The sequence below is a fragment of the Salmo salar genome, chromosome 05, assembly GCF_965601325.2.
Source record: "Salmo salar chromosome 05, fSalSal1, whole genome shotgun sequence".
Lineage (NCBI taxonomy): Eukaryota > Metazoa > Chordata > Actinopteri > Salmoniformes > Salmonidae > Salmo > Salmo salar.
In genome coordinates, this window is record NC_138295.1 from 37,554,441 (window position 1) to 37,576,113 (window position 21,673).

Sequence of the window (21,673 nt, forward strand, 5' to 3'; positions counted from 1 at the left end):
ACATGTGACCAGGATAGGGTGCCATTTCAGACACATCCCAGGGCTTCGTACTAAGCCAACCATTGAACAAAACAATGAAAGAAACATATGGCTGTATTGTACATCAGCTTGCATCCATAAATCAAAGTAAACTTTTCTATGCAAATTCTTCCCCATCCATTGTGAATACAGAGTAACCAAAACCCATTTTGTGCCACTCTATAAAACCCTCCTCCTTGTTTCTGGGAGAATATTCAAATGACTAATTCTATGGCTGCGGAGCTATAAGCTTCTCATTTTAATTTCTAGTCCAATAAAGTCAAGCTGCTGCCTGCCACAGCTTCTCTGAGCGCCACGCCACACAAGCACAGTGAAATTTGATTACGAAGCCAGATTCAATTAAGCATTCAATACCACTGCTAAATGAATCACTTCCCCTCTCTCCTCATCTTCATCTCACTCCCACTCTCCTTCCTTTCTCCGTGTCCTTGCTCTTGCCTTCCTCTCTTTTTTTCGTACAAAGACCTTGATATGGACACTAACTAAAGGAAGTCAAATTAGCTGTTATGCTATGTTCAGCACTGTCTCTAGAGGGGGGGGCTCTGCTGGTTGAAGGACATCTCCATTAATCTCTCTGTCTGCTTGCACACATTATTCTCTCTCTCTCATCCTCTCTCTCTCTCTCTCTCTCTCTCTCTCTCTCGCTCTCTCTCTCTCTCTCTCTCTCTCTCATCCTCTCTCTCTCTCTCTCATCCTCTCTCTCCCTCATCCTCTCTCTCTCATCCTCTCTCTCTCTCTCTCTCTCTCTCTCATCCTCTCTCTCTCTCTCATCCTCTCTCTCTCTCTCTCTCTCATCCTCTCTCTCTCTCTCTCTCTCATCCTCTCTCTCTCGCTCTCTCTCTCTCATCCTCTCTCTCCCTCATCCTCTCTCTCTCTCTCTCATTCTCTCTCGCTCTCTCTCATCCTCTCTCTCTCTCGCGCTCTCTCTCTCTCTCATCCTCTCTCTCTCTCTCTCTCTCTGTCCTTTGTGGAAAAAGGCTGTAGTCAAGTTGTAACCCTACCTCTCTCTTTCCTTCTCTCCCTCCCCCCTCCCCTCCCGTCTCCCCCTTCACTCTCTCCCTTCTATCTTTCCCTTCCCCCTCTACCCCCTTCTCACCCACCCTTCTCTAGGATAAGTGGTGTAGCGTTGGTCCCTGTGTGGTGCGCTCTCTGTTGCCCCCAGACGGGGACGTCCTGATGGCTGGCTCCTCCTCCGGCCTTACCGTGTCACACACCGCCTCCCTGGTCACCCACGGCAACAGCCAATCGAAAGTGTTTGTCTGTGTTGGCGACCGCCCACCCGCCCAGAGGGAGGAGCTACAGGAGGTCCTTGCCAATATGGCCTGCAAGAGTACGTGGGAAATGTGTGTGTGTGTGTTTGTGTGAGTCAACTGTCGCTATCTACTTTCCATTGAAGCTTGTACTGTTGGCACGATATGGTTGTGGGCCTCTGTAGCTCAGTTGGTAGAGCATGACTTGCAACGCCAGAATTGTTGGTTAGAATTTCCTGGGACCACCCTTACGTAAAATGAGTGCACGCTTTAAGTCGCTTTGGATAAGAGACGCGTCTCCTAAATGGTATATATTGTTATTACTACTGTGGTTGTGTTTTTGGGAGAAATGTTATTGAGTCCCAGTGTGGGTTGGTTCATGCTACAGACTTACTGTATATGTGTGTCTGAGTGTTTGAGTTTGTCTGGTCAGATGTGAAGCTGATCCCTATGAGTTTCCTGTCTCTGGACCCATGTGACCTGAGGCTCCAGCGGGTCCGGGTCATCCTGCTGACCCCCCAGTGCTCCGTGTCTGCAGTCAGCAACCCTGTTGAGTTCATACTGCAGGAGAACGGAGGTACTGCTTCACATACACCAACACACTACACCCCATATACCCTCCATATTACCACCTATATACCCTCCATATTACACCCCTATACCCTCCAAATTACCACCTATATACCCTCCATATTACCACCTATATACCCTCCATATTACACCCCTATACCCTCCATATTACCACCTATATACCCTCCATATTACCACCTATATACCCTCCATATTACCACCTATATACCCTCCATATTACCACCTATATACCCTCCATATTACCACCTATATACCCTCCATATTACCACCTATATACCCTCCAAATTACCACCTATATACCCTCCATATTACCACCTATATACCCTCCATATTACACCCCTATACCCTCCATATTACCACCTATATACCCTCCATATTACACCCCTATACCCTCCAAATTACCACCTATATACCCTCCATATTACCACCTATATACCCTCCATATTACCACCTATATACCCTCCATATTACCACCTATATACCCTCCATATTACCACCTATATACCCTCCATATTACCACCTATATACCCTCCATATTACCACCTATATACCCTCCATATTACCACCTATATACCCTCCATATTACCACCTATATACCCTTCATATTACCACCTATATACCCTCCATATTACCACCTATATACCCTCCATATTACCACCTATATACCCTCCATATTACCACCTATATACCCTCCATATTACCACCTATATACCCTCCATATTACCACCTATATACCCTCCATTTTACCACCTATATACCCTCCATATTACCACCTATATACCCTACAAATTACCACCTATATACCCTCCATATTACCACCTATATACCCTCCATATTACCACCTATATATATACCCTCCAAATTACCACCTATATACCCTCCATATTACCACCTATATACCCTCCATATTACACCCCTATACCCTCCAAATTACCACCTATATACCCTCCATATTACCACCTATATACCCTCCATATTACACCCCTATACCCTCCATATTACCACCTATATACCCTCCAAATTACAACATATATACCCTCCATATTACCACCTATATACCCTCCATATTACCACCTATATACCCTCCATATTACACCCCTATACCCTCCATATTACCACCTATATACCCTTCATATTACCACCTATATACCCTCCATATTACCACCTATATACCCTCCATATTACCACCTATATACCCTCCATATTACCACCTATATACCCTCCATATTACCACCTATATACCCTACAAATTACCACCTATATACCCTCCATATTACCACCTATATACCCTCCATATTACCACCTATATATATACCCTCCAAATTACCACCTATATACCCTCCATATTACCACCTATATACCCTCCATATTACACCCCTATACCCTCCAAATTACCACCTATATACCCTCCATATTACCACCTATATACCCTCCATATTACACCCCTATACCCTCCATATTACCACCTATATACCCTCCAAATTACAACATATATACCCTCCATATTACCACCTATATACCCTCCATATTACCACCTATATACCCTCCATATTACACCCCTATACCCTCCATATTACCACCTATATACCCTCCATATTACCACCTATATACCCTCCATATTACCACCTATATACCCTCCATATTACCACCTATATACCCTCCATATTACCACCTATATACCCTCCATATTACCACCTATATACCCTCCATATTACCACCTATATACCCTCCATATTACCACCTATATACCCTCCATATTACCACCTATATACCACCTATATACCCTCCATATTACCACCTATATACCCTCCATATTACCACCTATATACCCTCCAAATTACCACCTATATACCCTCCATATTACACCCTATACCCTCCATATTACCACCTATATACCCTCCATATTACCACCTATATACCCTCCATATTACCACCTATATACCCTCCATATTACCACCTATATACCCTCCATATTACCACCTATATACCCTCCATATTACCACCTATATACCCTCCAAATTACCACCTATATACCCTCCATATTACCACCTATATACCCTCCATATTACCACCTATATACCCTCCATATTACCACCTATATACCCTCCAAATTACCACCTATATACCCTCCATATTACCACCTATATACCCTCCATATTACCACCTATATACCCTCCAAATTACCACCTATATACCCTCCATATTACCACCTATATACCCTCCATATTACCACCTATATACCCTCCATATTACCACCTATATACCCTCCATATTACCACCTATATACCCTCCATATTACCACCTATATACCCTCCATATTACACCCCTATAACCCTCCATATTACACCCCTATACCCTCCATATTACCACCTATATACCCTCCATATTACCACCTATACCCTCCATATTACACCCCTATACCCTCCATATTACCACCTATATACCCTCCATATTACCACCTATATACCCTCCATATTACCACCTATATACCCTCCATATTACCACCTATATACCCTCCATATTACCACCTATATACCCTCCAAATTACCACCTATATACCCTCCATATTACCACCTATATACCCTCCATATTACCACCTATATACCCTCCATATTACCACCTATATACCCTCCATATTACCACCTATATACCCTCCATATTACCACCTATATACCCTCCATATTACCACCTATATACCCTCCATATTACCACCTATATACCCTCCATATTACACCCCTATACCCTCCATATTACACCCCTATACCCTCCATATTACACCCCTATACCCTCCATATTACCACCTATATACCCTCCATATTACCACCTATATACCCTCCATATTACCACCTATATACCCTCCATATTACCACCTATATACCCTCCATATTACCACCTATATACCCTCCATATTACCACCTATATACCCTCCATATTACCACCTATATACCCTCCAAATTACCACCTATATACCCTCCATATTACCACCTATATACCCTCCATATTACCACCTATATACCCTCCATATTACCACCTATATACCCTCCAAATTACCACCTATATACCCTCCATATTACCACCTATATACCCTCCATATTACCACCTATATACCCTCCATATTACCACCTATATACCCTCCATATTACCACCTATATACCCTCCATATTACCACCTATATACCCTCCATATTACCACCTATATACCCTCCATATTACCACCTATATACCCTCCATATTACCACCTATATTACCACCTATATACCCTCCATATTACCACCTATATACCCTCCATATTACCACCTATATACCCTCCAAATTACCACCTATATACCCTCCATATTACACCCCTATACCCTCCATATTACCACCTATATACCCTCCATATTACCACCTATATACCCTCCATATTACCACCTATATACCCTCCATATTACCACCTATATACCCTCCATATTACCACCTATATACCCTCCATATTACCACCTATATACCCTCCAAATTACCACCTATATACCCTCCATATTACCACCTATATACCCTCCATATTACCACCTATATACCCTCCATATTACCACCTATATACCCTCCAAATTACCACCTATATACCCTCCATATTACCACCTATATACCCTCCATATTACCACCTATATACCCTCCAAATTACCACCTATATACCCTCCATATTACCACCTATATACCCTCCATATTACCACCTATATACCCTCCATATTACCACCTATATACCCTCCATATTACCACCTATATACCCTCCATATTACCACCTATATACCCTCCATATTACACCCCTATACCCTCCATATTACACCCCTATACCCTCCATATTACCACCTATATACCCTCCATATTACCACCTATACCCTCCATATTACACCCCTATACCCTCCATATTACCACCTATATACCCTCCATATTACCACCTATATACCCTCCATATTACCACCTATATACCCTCCATATTACCACCTATATACCCTCCATATTACCACCTATATACCCTCCAAATTACCACCTATATACCCTCCATATTACCACCTATATACCCTCCATATTACCACCTATATACCCTCCATATTACCACCTATATACCCTCCATATTACCACCTATATACCCTCCATATTACCACCTATATACCCTCCATATTACCACCTATATACCCTCCATATTACCACCTATATACCCTCCATATTACACCCCTATACCCTCCATATTACACCCCTATACCCTCCATATTACACCCCTATACCCTCCATATTACCACCTATATACCCTCCATATTACCACCTATATACCCTCCATATTACCACCTATATACCCTCCATATTACCACCTATATACCCTCCATATTACCACCTATATACCCTCCATATTACCACCTATATACCCTCCATATTACCACCTATATACCCTCCAAATTACCACCTATATACCCTCCATATTACCACCTATATACCCTCCATATTACCACCTATATACCCTCCATATTACCACCTATATACCCTCCAAATTACCACCTATATACCCTCCATATTACCACCTATATACCCTCCATATTACCACCTATATACCCTCCATATTACCACCTATATACCCTCCATATTACCACCTATATACCCTCCATATTACCACCTATATACCCTCCATATTACCACCTATATACCCTCCATATTACCACCTATATACCCTCCAAATTACCACCTATATACCCTCCATATTACCACCTATATACCCTCCATATTACCACCTATATACCCTCCATATTACCACCTATATACCCTCCAAATTACCACCTATATACCCTCCATATTACCACCTATATACCCTCCATATTACCACCTATATACCCTCCAAATTACCACCTATATACCCTCCATATTACCACCTATATACCCTCCATATTACCACCTATATACCCTCCATATTACCACCTATATACCCTCCATATTACCACCTATATACCCTCCATATTACCACCTATATACCCTCCATATTACCACCTATATACCCTCCATATTACCACCTATATACCCTCCATATTACCACCTATATACCCCTATACCCCAAATGATACCCTCAACCCTGTTGAGTTCATACTGTAGGAGAACGGAGGTACAGCTTACCCTTGAATTGGCTTCTGCTTAATCCAAAATCAACCCAAGTTAGATTGTAGATGAGCAGAAGTGTAAAGACATCTCTGTTTCAGACACAGACCTGCTCCAGGACCTGTCCCAGGGTTCCATAGCCCAGACCAAGCTGGACACACTGGTGGCCCAGCAGAAGAGAGACATCGTCCATGCCCTGAAGTGTGAGAACATACAGAGAGAGAGAGACGGTGTTTACGTGTGTGTACACACACCCCTCTCTCTCACAAATGATCTAATCTCGTCTGCAATTAGAGCCGAGTTCCCCTCTGAGAGGCTCTAAGTCTTAATTAGAAATGCTAATGCTTCCTGGTCTGGTCAGCATGACTACCGTTAGCTACAAAACAACGACACAGTAACCTTCCCATGCTGTGCACTTTCCCTCATACAGACACAGGGCTGGTTTAAAGAGACAGGTTGAAGAAACACAGCAAACACAACCAGTTATTCAGTCTTATAGTATGAACATTGTGTGGGCTGGATGATGTTAATCTAGGGGGAGTGTGTGTGTGTGCGTGTGTGTGTGTGTGTGTGTGTGTGTGTGTGTGTGTGTGTGTGTGTGTGTGTGTGTGTGTGTGTGACGGAAACCCATCTTCTGTAATCACACGGTCATTGATCGGGCTCAAATGGTTTTGCCAGCAGCGGCAGATCCTCTCTAACGGGCCGTTAATGAATGGCAGATGGCTATCGACCCGCCCGTTGGCACGGTGACTGGCGGTGCTGCATCTCTTTTGATGTTTACAAGTATTTTCTTATTGGATGTTGTAACAGCACACATCTGTTGTGTTTATTACCATAGGTCAAATATTTGGTCTCACTAACTAAGTATATTGTTCTGACTTAGCAGGAATTAGAAAATGGTTGGCTGCAATCAGCGGCTGGTGCAAGGCAACAGGGGAATGACATGAGAAATGCTTCATATACGTGAATTGTTTAAGAAAAAGAACATTTATGCATGCTCTGCTTCAAAGCCCTTTAGTGAGGATTTGTGTGCAGCGGAATGTGAAAAACAATTGTAGGCTTAGCCGTCTTTTTGCCGTCATCCGCTGTGCGTCGTCGGAGACATATTCATTGATGTTCATTCGTGGTTGTGCTTTGTGAGTGTGACCATGTGTTTCCTTTGCATGTTGAATATGTTATTTCATGTGTGTGTGTTGATATGCCTTGTGGGGCTGTGTGCTAATACTGCAGGTGTGCGTTGATATAAAGTGAGAGTGTGTGTGTGTTTGCATGTGTCTGCGTGTTTGCACATTTGTGTGTGTTTGCGCACTCGCGTGTGTCTCCAGTCCCCAAGGTGCAGGTGGTGTTGTACTCTACCTGCTCCTTGTACCCTGAGGAGAATGAAGAGGTGGTGAGGGGAGCTCTGGAGCAGGCTGGGCCTACTGAGGGACACAAACTACAAGCCTTCAGGTTAGTCTCTCTCTCTCTCTGTCTCTCTCTCTCTCTCTGTCTGTGTGTGTGTGTGTTTCTTTTTCGCTCTCTTCCTCCCCCTCTCAACCCACCTTCCCCCCCCCCCTCCATCCCTCTCTGTCTCTCTATCTCTCTCTGTCTCTCTCTCGCTCTCTCTATGGCTCACCCTCCCTCCCTATCTACAGCTCTCTGTCTCTCAAACTTTAGCACCCCAGGTAGGACCTAAAGGACTACCATTAGAGATGAAATCATTATCAGCGCCAAATCAAAGAAACTCTTTCCTCGTTATCTTGTGGGTAGTTTTCCCTGTGTGGATATTGTTCTTGAAGTTAGACTATTTCACAACAGGTCTTCACAGCCCCAGGCTTAAACAGCTATACCTAGGACTATTGGTAGGGATTGTATTGACTTGTGGCCTGTGAATTATTTATTAACTCTGTCTGTGCATTTATTAACTCTGTGCATTTATTAACTCTGTCTCTCTCTGTGTGTGTGTGTGTGTGTGTGTGTGTGTGTGTGTATCCCTCACTGCATGCGTTGTGTGTGACTGTGCGTGTGTGTTGTCCAGGCCGAGCTCTTCCTTACCCACATCTCTGAGCCGAGCTGAGGAGAGAGCAGGGGGTCCGTTCTTCAGACTGGATCCTTCAGACGAAACTAACGGCTGTTTCCTAGCTGTACTCACCAGAGAGGTGAGACAGACAGAGAGAGACACGGAGAGAGAGACCCCTGTTGTGATACAGTACTTGTAATTCACCAACCTTTTCTGAGTCAAGATCACTTTCGCAGTCAAAAAGCAAGCCGAGATTTACCGCTTAGAAAAAAAAAAAGAATACATGACTTAAAAAATGTACGCCTGTGTAACATGCACCTAATAAAAACAGTTCTGTAGGAATGAGGTGTGTGCAGTAGACCTAATACATTATCACAGCATATTGGCTATGCTTGGCCTGCCAGTAGTGTTCTTCTCAGAGCATATTATCTCAGACCATATTATCTCAGACCATATTATATTAGACCATATTATCTCAGACCATATTATATTAGACCATATTATCTCAGACCATATTATATTACACCATATTATCTTTCAAAAATTGATAACAAAATAGATCAGTTGTCGTATCACTTGCGAGGCACAGCTGAGAATAAATGTAAATCATTTGCTAATAATTAAAAGTGTTATTTGACTGGACTGATGGTACCTGCATCTGATGGACAGTCTCAGCGGGGGGAGGCAGAAAGCAGCAGAGGGTCTGCCTCTCACAGTCCCTGCTCTCTCCTTTCCTCCGGTGAGACTGACCAGAGAGAGGGGCACCGTCACATTATTTCTGCCTCATGCACAAATTCATGTTGTTCCTATGACCAGAGAAAGTGAAATATTCCTAGATATTAAAATAAACATGACGAGCTGCCAATAGTACAAACTCAGGCGTATTGATACACTTGGCTACTCATTCATTGCAACTGAAGCGCGAGTGGAAGTAGGGAGAAGTAAAAGTTATGTTTTGTAAAAGTGCTGAATAAAAACAGTGTTGACAGTGCTGAATAAAAACAGTGTTGACATTGCTGAATAAAAACAGTGTTGACAGTGCTGAATAAAAACAGTGTTGACAGTACTGAATTAAAAACAGTGTTGACAGTGAGGAATAAAAACAGTGTTGACAGTAGAGAATAAAAACAGTGTTGACAGTGAAGAATAAAAACAGTGCTGACAGTGATGAATAAAAACAGTGCTGACAGTGATGAATAAAAACAGTGCTGACAGTGAAGAATAAAAACAGTGCTGACAGTGATGAATAAAAACAGTGCTGACAGTGATGAATAAAAACAGTGCTGACAGTGCTGAATAAAGACAGTGTTGACAGTGATGAATAAAAACAGTGCTGACAGTGCTGAATAAAAACAGTGCTGACAGTGATGAATAAAAACAGTGTTGACAGTGATGAATAAAAACAGTGCTGACAGTGATGAATAAAAACAGTGTTGACAGTGCTGAATAAAGACAGTGTTGACAGTGCTGAATAAAAACAGTGCTGACAGTGATGAATAAAAACAGTGCTGACAGTGATGAATAAAAACAGTGCTGACAGTGCTGAATAAAAACAGTGTTGACAGTGAAGAATAAAAACAGTGTTGACAGTGAAGAATAAAAACAGTGCTGACAGTGATGAATAAAAACAGGGTTGACAATGCAGAATAAAAACAGGGTTGACAGTGCTGAATAAAAACAGGGTTGACAGTGCTGAATAAAAACAGTGCTGAATAAAAACAGTGTTGACAGTAATGAATAAAAACAGTGTTGACAGTGATGAATAAAAACAGTGTTGACAGTGCTGAATAAAAACAGTGTTGACAGTGCTGAATAAAGACAGTGTTGACAGTGCTGAATAAAAACAGTGTTGACAGTGCTGAATAAAAACAGTGCTGACAGTGCTGAATAAAAACAATGCTGACAATGCAGAATAAAAACAGTGTTGACAATACAGAATAAAAACAGGGTTGACAGTGCAGAATAAAAACAGGGTTGACAATGCAGAATAAAAACAGTGTTGACAATACAGAATAAAAACAGGGTTGACAGTGCTGAATAAAATCTCACTCAAAATAAACAGCAGCTCTTTGCTGTATTCTTTGACAGTCTCTCCCTGGTCATGGTTTTAAAAATGATGAAATCTTTCGTAGACCAGTATGCTGTGGGCTCGTTGAAGCTGTAAGAATGGTGATTTGAGCTATCCGATTGGCCAGGGCAGTAGGCACACTTGATTTAGCCACAGCTCTCCTGGTCCGCCGGGTAGGCAGAGTTTGTTCCTTCAGACAACATATGATTCAAAATGGGCACAATTTGCCTCCCTGGCGCGCAGGGTTTCTGAATCAAGTGCACCTACCGCCAACAGCCCAATATGAATCAAAAAAATTAGGAAGGATCACAAGGCTTTATCGAAATGTTTGGTGATCGACTAGGAATGCCTTGGCGATCGACCAGTTGGTGACCACTGAGCTAGGCTGTGTATTCCCCTCTGAGAAGACCCAAAGTGCTGTTTGTCAAACAGTGTAACGATCCCACCACTATCATCAGCAGTATGCTACATCAGCAGAATGACGAGTGTCCTCAGCCATCTGAGCCACTGGAGAAACGTATTTAGCTCAGAACACATCCCTCTGCTCCTAGAATGCATTGAATGCACTCTTCCAAGCCTCTATAGACACAGGGAAAGTCCAGCCTCAGTGCTGAACACTTCAGGGTTGATTTTTATCATTACTGTCTGTATACGAGGCTATACGTGTTTTGGCTGCAGACTTGTTTGTTTACTTAGTCGTTCTGGTCAATGTTCAAAGAGCTGGAAGTAGAGAGGGAGAAAAAAAACCATAACCTCCCCGGGGGTGTCGATGTACTCCTCCCCCTTGCCCGATCGTGATGCACTGAGCAGTACACATCCTTCCACACATCCACTGACAGATCCCTGGCTCACGTCTGAGAGAGACAGGAGAGGAACTCCCCCGTCCTCCACATACATTCATCTGGCCACAGAAATAGCACCACACAGCTGAGAGAGAGAGAGAGAGAGAGAGAGAGAGAGAGAGAGAGAGAGAGAGAGAGAGAGAGAGAGAGAGAGAGAGAGAGAGAGAGAGAGAGAGAGAGAGAGAGAGAGAGAGAGAGAGAGAGAGAGAGAGAGAGAGAGAGAGAGAGAGAGAGAGAGAGAGAGAGAGAGAGAGAGAGAGAGAGAGAGAGAGAGAGAGAGAGAGAGAGAGAGAGAGAGAGAGAGAGAGAGAGAGGAGAGAGAGAGAGAGAGAGGAGAGAGAGAGAGAGAGAGAGAGAGAGAGGAGAGAGAGAGGAGAGAGAGAGAGAGAGAGAGAGAGAGAGAGAGAGAGAGAGAGAGAGAGAGAGAGAGAGAGAGTCGGGTTGAGAAAGGCAGCCTGCTTCATGTAAGGAAAATACACTGAGAAAAGAGAACATGCTTGTGAGCTTCTGAAGGAGTTTGGAGGTTTACAAAGTCTAGAACGTTGTGAGGTGAAGGGGAGAGGTGAAGGGAAGGGGAGAGGAGATGAGGTTAGATGAAGGGGAGAGGAGGTGAGGTGAAGGTGAGGTGAGGTGAAGGGCAGAGATAAGACAGTTTGAATGAGAGACAGGGAGTAAGCAGAAAGCTGACATCATGGCCTCTGTGCGTGACAGAGGGAAAGGCAGAGCTGCAGTTGAGTTCAGGTGAAACTGATAGCAGAGAAGATGACAGGTTCTAGAGAAGGAAGGAAAGAGGGGGAGCGAGAAGAGGGAGGATGGAGAGAACTGAAGGCTAGAAGAAGACTGAGTGTTGGGGCACAGAAATAGGCGGCAGGACGTCATTCCATCTACTACCTGAGATAGAGGGAAGAGGTAAGAAGGAGAGAAGAGAGTAAAAGAGACCGTGAGAAAGAGGAAGATCTGAAGGTGAAAAGATCAGCATTGAGGTCATGAAGACAGACTGTACAGCCTTGAAGGTAGAGCTGGAGAGGAGAATGAAGGAAAGGATCAGAGGAAGCAGACAAGCCTGAGAATAGGTGACCGTAACGAGAGGTTGAGAGGAGGAAGGAGGGAGATGAAAGACGAGGGCTGCTATGAAGGAGAGAGACAGAGAGAGACATGGTACTGCCAGGAGGTTTTCATCCAGAGAACCCTATGAAGGAGAGAAACAGAGAGAGACGTCGTACTGCCAGGAGGTTTTCATCCAGAGAACCCTATGAAGGAGAGAGACAGAGAGAGACATGGTACTGCCAGGAGGTTTTCATCCAGAGAACCCTATGAAGGAGAGAGACAGAGAGAGACATGGTACTGCCAGGAGGTTTTCATCCAGAGAACCCTATGAAGGAGAGAGACAGAGAGAGACATGGTACTGCCAGGAGGTTTTCATCCAGAGAACCCTATGAAGGAGAGAGACAGAGAGAGACATGGTACTGCCAGGAGGTTTTCATCCAGAGAACCCTATGAAGGAGAGAGACAGAGAGAGACATGGTACTGCCAGGAGGTTTTCATCCAGAGAACCCTATGAAGGAGAAAGTGTATGTTGATATCTGCTTACTTCAGTTCAATGCTGTCATCATTTTTGGGGGGGAATTCAGTTCAATGCTGTCATATTTTCCCAGAGTATTATGATGATTGACTTGGCTGTCTATGTTGATGTGGAAGAGTGGCGATGTCTTTTTCTCTCTGTTCTCCTCAGTCTCTCGTCTATTTTCTCTCTCTCCCATTCCCTCAATGCTGTTCCTGTCTTCTTCTTTCACATCAATGTCAACCAAACTCTTTATTTTTGTTTTACGGTCTCTCTCTCATGTAGTCTCTCACACAATGTCGATCTATCTCACACTAACCACTCTTACAGATTCCTCTCTCCCTCGTTCTCGCGTTTGCAGTTTCTCTCCATCCCACTCTCTCCCGCAGTTTCTCTCCTCTCTCTCCCTCTGTAGGTGGGTCTTAAGTGAGACTTCAGTCACCACAGCTGAGCTGTGTTTTAATGGGCTTTAAGTGTGGTGCAGTGGAGGAATGATGATGGGGAAGCTACTTTCACAGAGCCACAGCCGCTGTACCGCTAGCCTAGCTTCCTGCCTGCCCACCTTAGCCTAGCTTCCTGCCTGCCCACTTTAGCCTAGCTTCCTGCCCGCCCACCTTAGCCTAGCTTCCTGCCCGCCCACCTTAGCCTAGCTTCCTGCCCGCCCACCTTAGCCTAGCTTCCTGCCCGCCCACCTTAGCCTAGCTTCCTGCCCGCCCACCTAGCTTGCTGCTTGGCTGCTTACGTAGCCACGGTCGGCCAAACAGGCACCTATAGTCCAAATTCCCAAGCATGGCCACGTTTAGGATATTTCTCCACGTGATGAAACCTGCTCTACTCTACCGTTTACAACACACTGGATTATCAAGCAATTTTCTCCCTCTCTCTCTCAGGGTGTGACAGAGTTCTCTCTCTCTCTTTCCCTCTGTCCTTCACAGCGTCTGTTCATCCCCCTGTCAGCCGTCACATTTATACCTCCACAGACAGGGATGAAAAGATAATCAAACGGCTATAATAGCACCTCAAACAGGCTTCTTTCCACCCCTAATAAACTCAGCTAATCAAAAGTTATTGTGGCACTCTGAAAAGCGCCGTAAAAATAGCAATTAGATAAGTGTGGGAATGCAGTTTCACTGGGAGCGGGCGTCAGATTGGACCCGGTAAAATCATTTTATGAGGTTTTCATACAAGAACAGCTAGGGACAATAAACTCGGTGTTGAGACTCAAATCAAATGTTGTTGGTCACATACACGTGGCTAGCAGATGTTAATGCGAGTGTAGCGAAATGCTTGTGCTTCTAGTTCCAACAGTGCCGTAATATCTAACAAGTAATCTAACAATTCCCCAACAACTACCTAATACACACAAATCTAAAGGGGCGAATGAGAATATGTACATGTAAGTATATGGATGAGCGATGGCCGAGCGGTTTAGGCAAGATGCAATAGATGGTATAAAATACAGTATATACATGTGACATGAGTAATGTAAGATATGTAAGCATTATTAAAGTGGCATTGTTTAAAGTGACTAGTGATCCATCACAGCGTTGACTGTGATGTGTCTGGACTGTGATGTGTCTGGACTGTGATGTGTCTGGACTGTGATGTGTGTGGACTGTGATGTGTCTGGACTGTGATGTGTCTGGACTGTGTCTGGACTGTGATGTGTGTGGACTGTGATGTGTCTGGACTGTGATGTGATGTGTCTGGACTGTGATGTGATGTGTCTGGACTGTGATGTGATGTGTCTGGACTGTGATGTGTCTGGACTGTGATGTGATGTGTCTGGACTGTGATGTGTCTGGACTGTGATGTGTCTGGACTGTGATGTATGTGGACTGTGATGTGTGTTTGGACTGTGATGTGTGTTTGGACTGTGATGTGTCTGGACTGTAATGTGATGTGTCTGGACTGTGATGTGATGTGTCTGGACGGTGATGTGTCTGGACTGTGATGTGTCTGGACTGTGATGTGATGTGTCTGGACGGTGATGTGATGTGTCTGGACGGTGATGTGATGTGTCTGGACTGTGATGTGATGTGTCTGGACTGATGTGATGTGTCTGGACTGTGATGTGATGTGTCTGGACTGTGATGTGATGTGTCTGGACTGTGATGAGTGTGGACGGTGATGTGTCTGGACAGTGATGTGATGCGTCTGGACTGTGATGTGTGTGGACCGTGATGTGTGTGGACTGTGATGTGATGTGTGTGGACTGTGATGTGATGTGTCTGGACTGTGATGTGTCTGGACTGTGATGTGATGTGTCTGGACTGTGATGTGTGTGGACCGTGATGTGTGTGGACTGTGATGTGATGTGTCTGGACTGTGATGTGTGTGGACTGTGATGTGATGTGTGTGGACTGTGATGTGATGTGTCTGGACTGTGACGTGTCTGGACTGTGATGTGTGTGGACTGTGATGTGTCTGGACTGTAATGTGATGTGTCTGGACTGTGATGCGTCTGGACTGTGATGTGATGTGTCTGGACTGTGATGTGATGTGTCTGGACTGTGATGTGATGTGTCTGGACTGTGATGTGTCTGGACTGTGATGTGTCTGGACGGTGATGTGTCTGGACGGTGATGTGTCTGGATTGTGATGTGATGTGTCTGGACGGTGATTTGTCTGGACGGTGATGTGATGTGTCTGGACTGTGATGTGTCTGGACTGTGATGTGTCTGGACTGTGATGTGTCTGGACTGTGATGTGATGTGTCTGGACGGTGATGTGTCTGGATTGTGATGTGATGTGTCTGGACTGTGATGTGTCTGGACTGTGATGTGTCTGGACGGTGATGTGTCTGGACTGTGATGTGTCTGGACTGTGATGTGTCTGGATTGTGATGTGATGTGTCTGGATTGTGATGTGATGTGTCTGGACGGTGATGTGTCTGGACTGTGATGTGTCTGGACTGTGATGTGTCTGGACTGTGATGTGTCTGGACTGTGATGTGTCTGGATTGTGATGTGATGTGTCTGGACGGTGATGTGTCTGGACGGTGATGTGTCTGGACTGTGATGTGTCTGGACTGTGATGTGTCTGGACTGTGATGTGTCTGGATTGTGATGTGATGTGTCTGGACTGTGATGTGTCTGGACGGTGATGTGTCTGGACTGTGATGTGATGTGTCTGGACTGTGATGTGTCTGGACTGTGATGTGTCTGGACTGTGATGTGATGTGTCTGGACTGTGATGTGTCTGGACGGTGATGTGTCTGGACTGTGATGTGTCTGGACTGTGCTGTGATGTGTCTGGACTGTGATGTGTCTGGATTGTGATGTGTCTGGACTGTGATGTGTCTGGACTGTGATGTGTCTGGACTGTGATGTGATGTGTCTGGACTGTGATGTGTCTGGACGGGGATGTGTCTGGACTGTGATGTGTCTGGACTGTGCTGTGATGTGTCTGGACTGTGATGTGTCTGGATTGTGATGTGTCTGGACTGTGATGTGTCTGGACGGTGATGTGTCTGGACTGTGATGTGTCTGGATTGTGATGTGTCTGGACGGTGATGTGTCTGGACGGTGATGTGTCTGGACTGTGATGTGTCTGGACGGTGATGTGCCTGGACGGTGATGTGTCTGGACTGTGATGTGTGTGGACTGTGATGTGTCTGGACGGTGATGTGTCTGGACGGTGATGTGTCTGGACGGTGATGTGTCTGGACGGTGATGTGTCTGGACTGTGATGTGTCTGGACGGTGATGTGTCTGGACGGTGATGTGTCTGGACGGTGATGTGTCTGGACTGTGATGTGTCTGGATTGTGATGTGATGTGTCTGGACTGTGATGTGTCTGGACGGTGATGTGTCTGGACTGTGATGTGATGTGTCTGGACTGTGATGTGTCTGGACTGTGATGTGTCTGGACTGTGATGTGATGTGTCTGGACTGTGATGTGTCTGGACGGTGATGTGTCTGGACGGTGATGTGTCTGGATTGTGATGTGTCTGGACGGTGATGTGTCTGGACTGTGATGTGTCTGGATTGTGATGTGTCTGGACGGTGATGTGCCTGGACGGTGATGTGTCTGGACTGTGATGTGTCTGGACTGTGATGTGTCTGGATTGTGATGTGTCTGGACGGTGATGTGTCTGGATTGTGATGTGTCTGGACGGTGATGTGTCTGGATTGTGATGTGTCTGGACGGTGATGTGTCTGGATTGTGATGTGTCTCCTGCGCTCTTTAAATGTCCCCATATTGAGAGACGGTTAGAGTCGTGTAATACGCAGGCAGAACTTAGAATCATGTGCGTGTTTGTCTTAGCTTGTAAGTAGAATTGCACAGTGGAGGTGGGAGTTTATATTCTTCCTGGTTATCAGAGGTGCGGTGAGAATGGCATAACTGGGTCAAACAGTTTGTGGTACGGTGAATGTACTTGTTTAAGACCTACACTACCGTTCAAAAGTTTGGTGTCACTTAGAAATGTCCTTGTTTTTAAAATAACATCAAATGGATCAGATATACAGTGTAGACATTGTTAATGTTGTAAATGACTATTGTAACTGGAAACGGCTGATTTTTTTATGAATATCTACACAGAGGCCCATTATCAGCAACCGTCACTCCTGTGTTCCAATGGCATGTTGTGTTAGCTAATCCAAGTTTATCATTTTAAAAGGCTAATTGATCATTAGAAAACTTTTTTGCAATTATCTTAGCACAGCTGAAAACTGTTGTTGTGATTAAAGAAGCAATAAAAGTGGCCTTCTTTAGACTAGTTGAGTATCTGGAGCATCAGCATTTGTGGGTTCGATTACAGGCTCAAATTGGCCAGAAACAAAGTACTTTCTTCTGAAACTCATCAGTCTATTCTTGTTCTGAGAAATGAAGGCTATTCCATGCAAGAAATTGCCAAGAAACGGAAGATCTCGTACAACGCTGTGTACTACTCCCTTCACAGAACAGCACAAACTGGCTCTCACCAGAATATAAAGAGTGGGAGGCCCCGGTGCACAACTGAGCAAGAGGACAAGTACATTAGAGTGTCTAGTTTGAGAAACAGACGCCTCATAAGTCCTCAACTGGCAGCTTCATTAAATAGTACCCACAAAAAACACCAGTCTCAACTTCAACAGTGAAGAGGCGACTCCGGGATGCTGGCCTTCTAGGCAGAGATCCTCTGTCCAGTGTCTGTGTTCTTTTGCCCATCTTAATCTTTTATTTTTATTGGCCAGTTTTAGATATGGCTTTTTCTTTGCAACTCTGCCTAGAAGGCCAGCATCCCGGGGTCGCCTCTTCACTGTTGACGTTGAGACTGGTGTTTTGTGCTTTTCTTTCAAAAACAAGCATATTTCTAAGTGACACCAAACTTTTGAATGGTAGAGTATGTTGTGTATGGTGGTGTTTGTGGTTTGTTGCTGCACACAAGTTTAGCAGTGTGCCCAGGTAGAGAGGATGATTTAAGAGGCTTGAACAGAAGTGAGGGGGGATGGGGTGGATGTGAGATTTAAAGGGATGAGGAGGGAAGGAGAGGGGGAGGGAGAGAATCTGTTGAATAATTCAGCGCCCCCTGTCTGTGTGAGTTAGCATCAACACAGTCTGTGCAACCCCAAAAGACCCTCCCGTACACATCTGCAAAACAACTCAAATGTACACACACACACACACACACACACACACACACACACACACACACACACACACACACACACACACACACACCCTTCCTTTCTCTCAGTAAGTGTGAATTATTCAGTTGGTGGGGAGAGGAGAGCTGTGTGGGTTGGTGCTGTGACAGCAGGTGACCCTGCAGCAGGAAGAAAGGACATGGTGCCTCCCTCTCCTCTCTGCTCTGCTCTCTTCTCCTCTGCTCTCCTCTCCTCTCATCTCCTCTTGCTGTCTTCTCTGCTCTCCTCTCCTCTGCTCTCTTCTCCTCTCCTCTCCTCTTGCTGTCTTCTCTGCTCTCCTCTCCTCTGCTCTCTTCTCCTCTTCTCCTCTGCTCTGCTTTCCTCTTGCTGTCTTCTCCTCTCCTTTGTTCTCTTCTCCTCTCCTCTGCTCTCCTCTTGCTCTCCTCTCCTCTGCTCTCTTCTCCTCCTCTCTTCTCCTCCTCTCTTCTCCTCTGCCCTGCTCTCCTCTTCCTCTCCTCTCCTCTCCTCTCCTCTCCTCTCCTCTCCTCTCCTCTCCTCTCCTCTCCTCTCCTCTGCTCTGCTCTGCTCTGCTCTCTTCTCCTCTGCTCTCCTCTTGCTGTCTTCTCCTCTGCTCTCCTCTGCTCTCCTCTTGCTGTCTTCTCCTCTGCTCTCCTCTCCTCTGCTCTCTTCTCCTCCTCTCTTCTCCTCTGCTCTGCTCTCCTCTTGCTGTCTTCTCCTCTCCTCTGCTCTCTTCTCCTCTCCTCTCCTCTCTTCTCCTCTGCTCTCCTCTCCTCTCTTCTCCTCTGCTCTCCTCTCTTCTCCTCTGCTCTCCTCTGCTCTCTTCTCCTCTCCTCTGCTCTCCTCTCTCCTCCTCTGCTCTCCTCTCTCCTCCTCTGCTCTCCTCTGCTCTCCTCTCTTCTCCTCTGCTCTCCTCTCTCCTCCTCTGCTCTCCTCTGCTCTCCTCTCTTCTCCTCTGCTCTCCTCTCTTCTCCTCTGCTCTCCTCTCTTCTGCTCTCCTCTCCTCTGCTCTCCTCTCTTCTCCTCTGCTCTCTTCTCCTCTGCTCTCTTCTCCTCTGCTCTCTTCTCCTCTGCTCTCTTCTCCTCCGCTCTCTTCTCCTCTGGTCTCCTCTCTTCTCCTCTCCTCTGCTCTCTTCTCCTCTGCTCTCTTCTCTGCTCCTCTGCTCTCTTCTCTGCTCTCCTCTCTGCTCTCTAAAGTACTATTGACAGCTTACTTGACGCTCATAAAACACTCATAAAAGACTGTACTGTATATCCAACCTATTTTGTCGTAAAATTATCACATGGTTTAAACTTGTTCCAGTATCTCCTCCTTACTCTCTCCATGTTCCTTTCCTGACAGCCTGACCTGGAAGAGATCGAGTCTGCACAGGAAGTGCTTGCCAGGGCAGCAGCCACGGGCCTATTGGACGGGATTGATTCCAACAATCCAACCAGGAAGGAGAGGCGTGGCCGACAGACCCACCAGGCACCAATCAGTCACGCCCGCTCAGCTCATACACGCCCACACGCCACAGTCAGCAGCCAATCCAGAGTCATGGAGTTCCTGAACCGTGAGACCAAGGGTAGTAGCTCCGCCCCTACGGTGGGGTCGACCAATGGAGGTCTGTCGCAACGAGGTCAGTTCATTCACACACACAGTTTCACTCCTAACACACGCATACTCAACTGCTCTTTCTGTGTCGTACTAGTCCAAAGGCCAAGAGCTATCTCACTCTTCTCCATCTCTTCCTTTCGCCTCGTTCCTCTCTCACACTCCGCCATCCCCCTCTTCCTCTCCTCTAGGTAAAGCCAAGCCTGCTCGCCGACGCCCTCCCAAGCCCTCCGTCTCCAACAGTACCTCCTATACCTCCCCTTACTCCGCCCCTAACCCCGCCTCCAGCCTCTCCAGGAAGAATCAGACCCGCCTCATCAACACTGCAGCCGCATACAACAACCACCACTCGCCTACCGCCACAGACCCCAACCCCCCTGCTGCCCCTCTCACCACAGCCCCCTTCGCCCCCCTGGTCCACCCTGGCCCCCCTAAGGGACGTCAGGAGGTGCTGCGCCCCGTGTCCCTCACCCTGCCCCCGGTCTTGTTCCCTGGGTACCCCCCCCCGGCCAGACAGATCCGGAACCTCCCTCCGCCCCCCCAGAGGTCCAACCCCTCCCTGGCCTACTACCAGTGGAAGACCTCACCCCCCCAGGTGCCCCTGATCAAGTCCTCTGGTAGTGTCCACGAAAAGCCTGTCGTCAAACACCCTCGCCCCTGGCTCTGACACGGCACACAGGACAATACTTCAGGCAAATACACAGATACACACTCAAATATTGAAGACAAAAAACACACTACCATACACTGAAACATAGAAGACATGTTACACACATGGAAGTTACATTCACACAGTGTCCATAGTGCTGTCATTATTATAGTTTTAAAGCAAAAACAATAAAGCACCTTTAAAGTAATTTCACTTTAGTACTTTTCGTATGTGTCATAAAACAAGTATGCCATAGTCTCAAGTATACAGTAATTGTATATTTTTACAGTAGTGCCAATTACCAAATATGTGATTTCATGACTTCAATGACTTGACCCATTACATGAGAAAATAAACCTGCACTTTCAAGACC

General features: G+C 45.5%; 1 protein-coding gene across 3 annotated transcripts in view; it reads left to right on the top strand.

Moving 5' to 3' along the window:
• LOC106604784 (putative methyltransferase NSUN7) overlaps window positions 1–21,671 on the top strand; it is a 38,562-nt gene extending 16,891 nt beyond the window's left edge. For all 3 annotated transcript variants that reach the window (XM_014199817.3, XM_014199816.3, XM_014199819.3), the window contains 7 exons: window positions 1,150–1,369; window positions 1,723–1,866; window positions 7,099–7,200; window positions 8,323–8,446; window positions 9,015–9,135; window positions 20,400–20,676; window positions 20,843–21,671. In XM_014199817.3, coding sequence (XP_014055292.2) covers window positions 1,150–1,369; window positions 1,723–1,866; window positions 7,099–7,200; window positions 8,323–8,446; window positions 9,015–9,135; window positions 20,400–20,676; window positions 20,843–21,318 — 1,464 coding nt within the window. In that variant the 3' untranslated portion in view covers window positions 21,319–21,671. The remainder of the gene's footprint in view (window positions 1–1,149; window positions 1,370–1,722; window positions 1,867–7,098; window positions 7,201–8,322; window positions 8,447–9,014; window positions 9,136–20,399; window positions 20,677–20,842) is intronic.
• The last annotated feature ends 2 nt before the right edge of the window (window positions 21,672–21,673 follow it).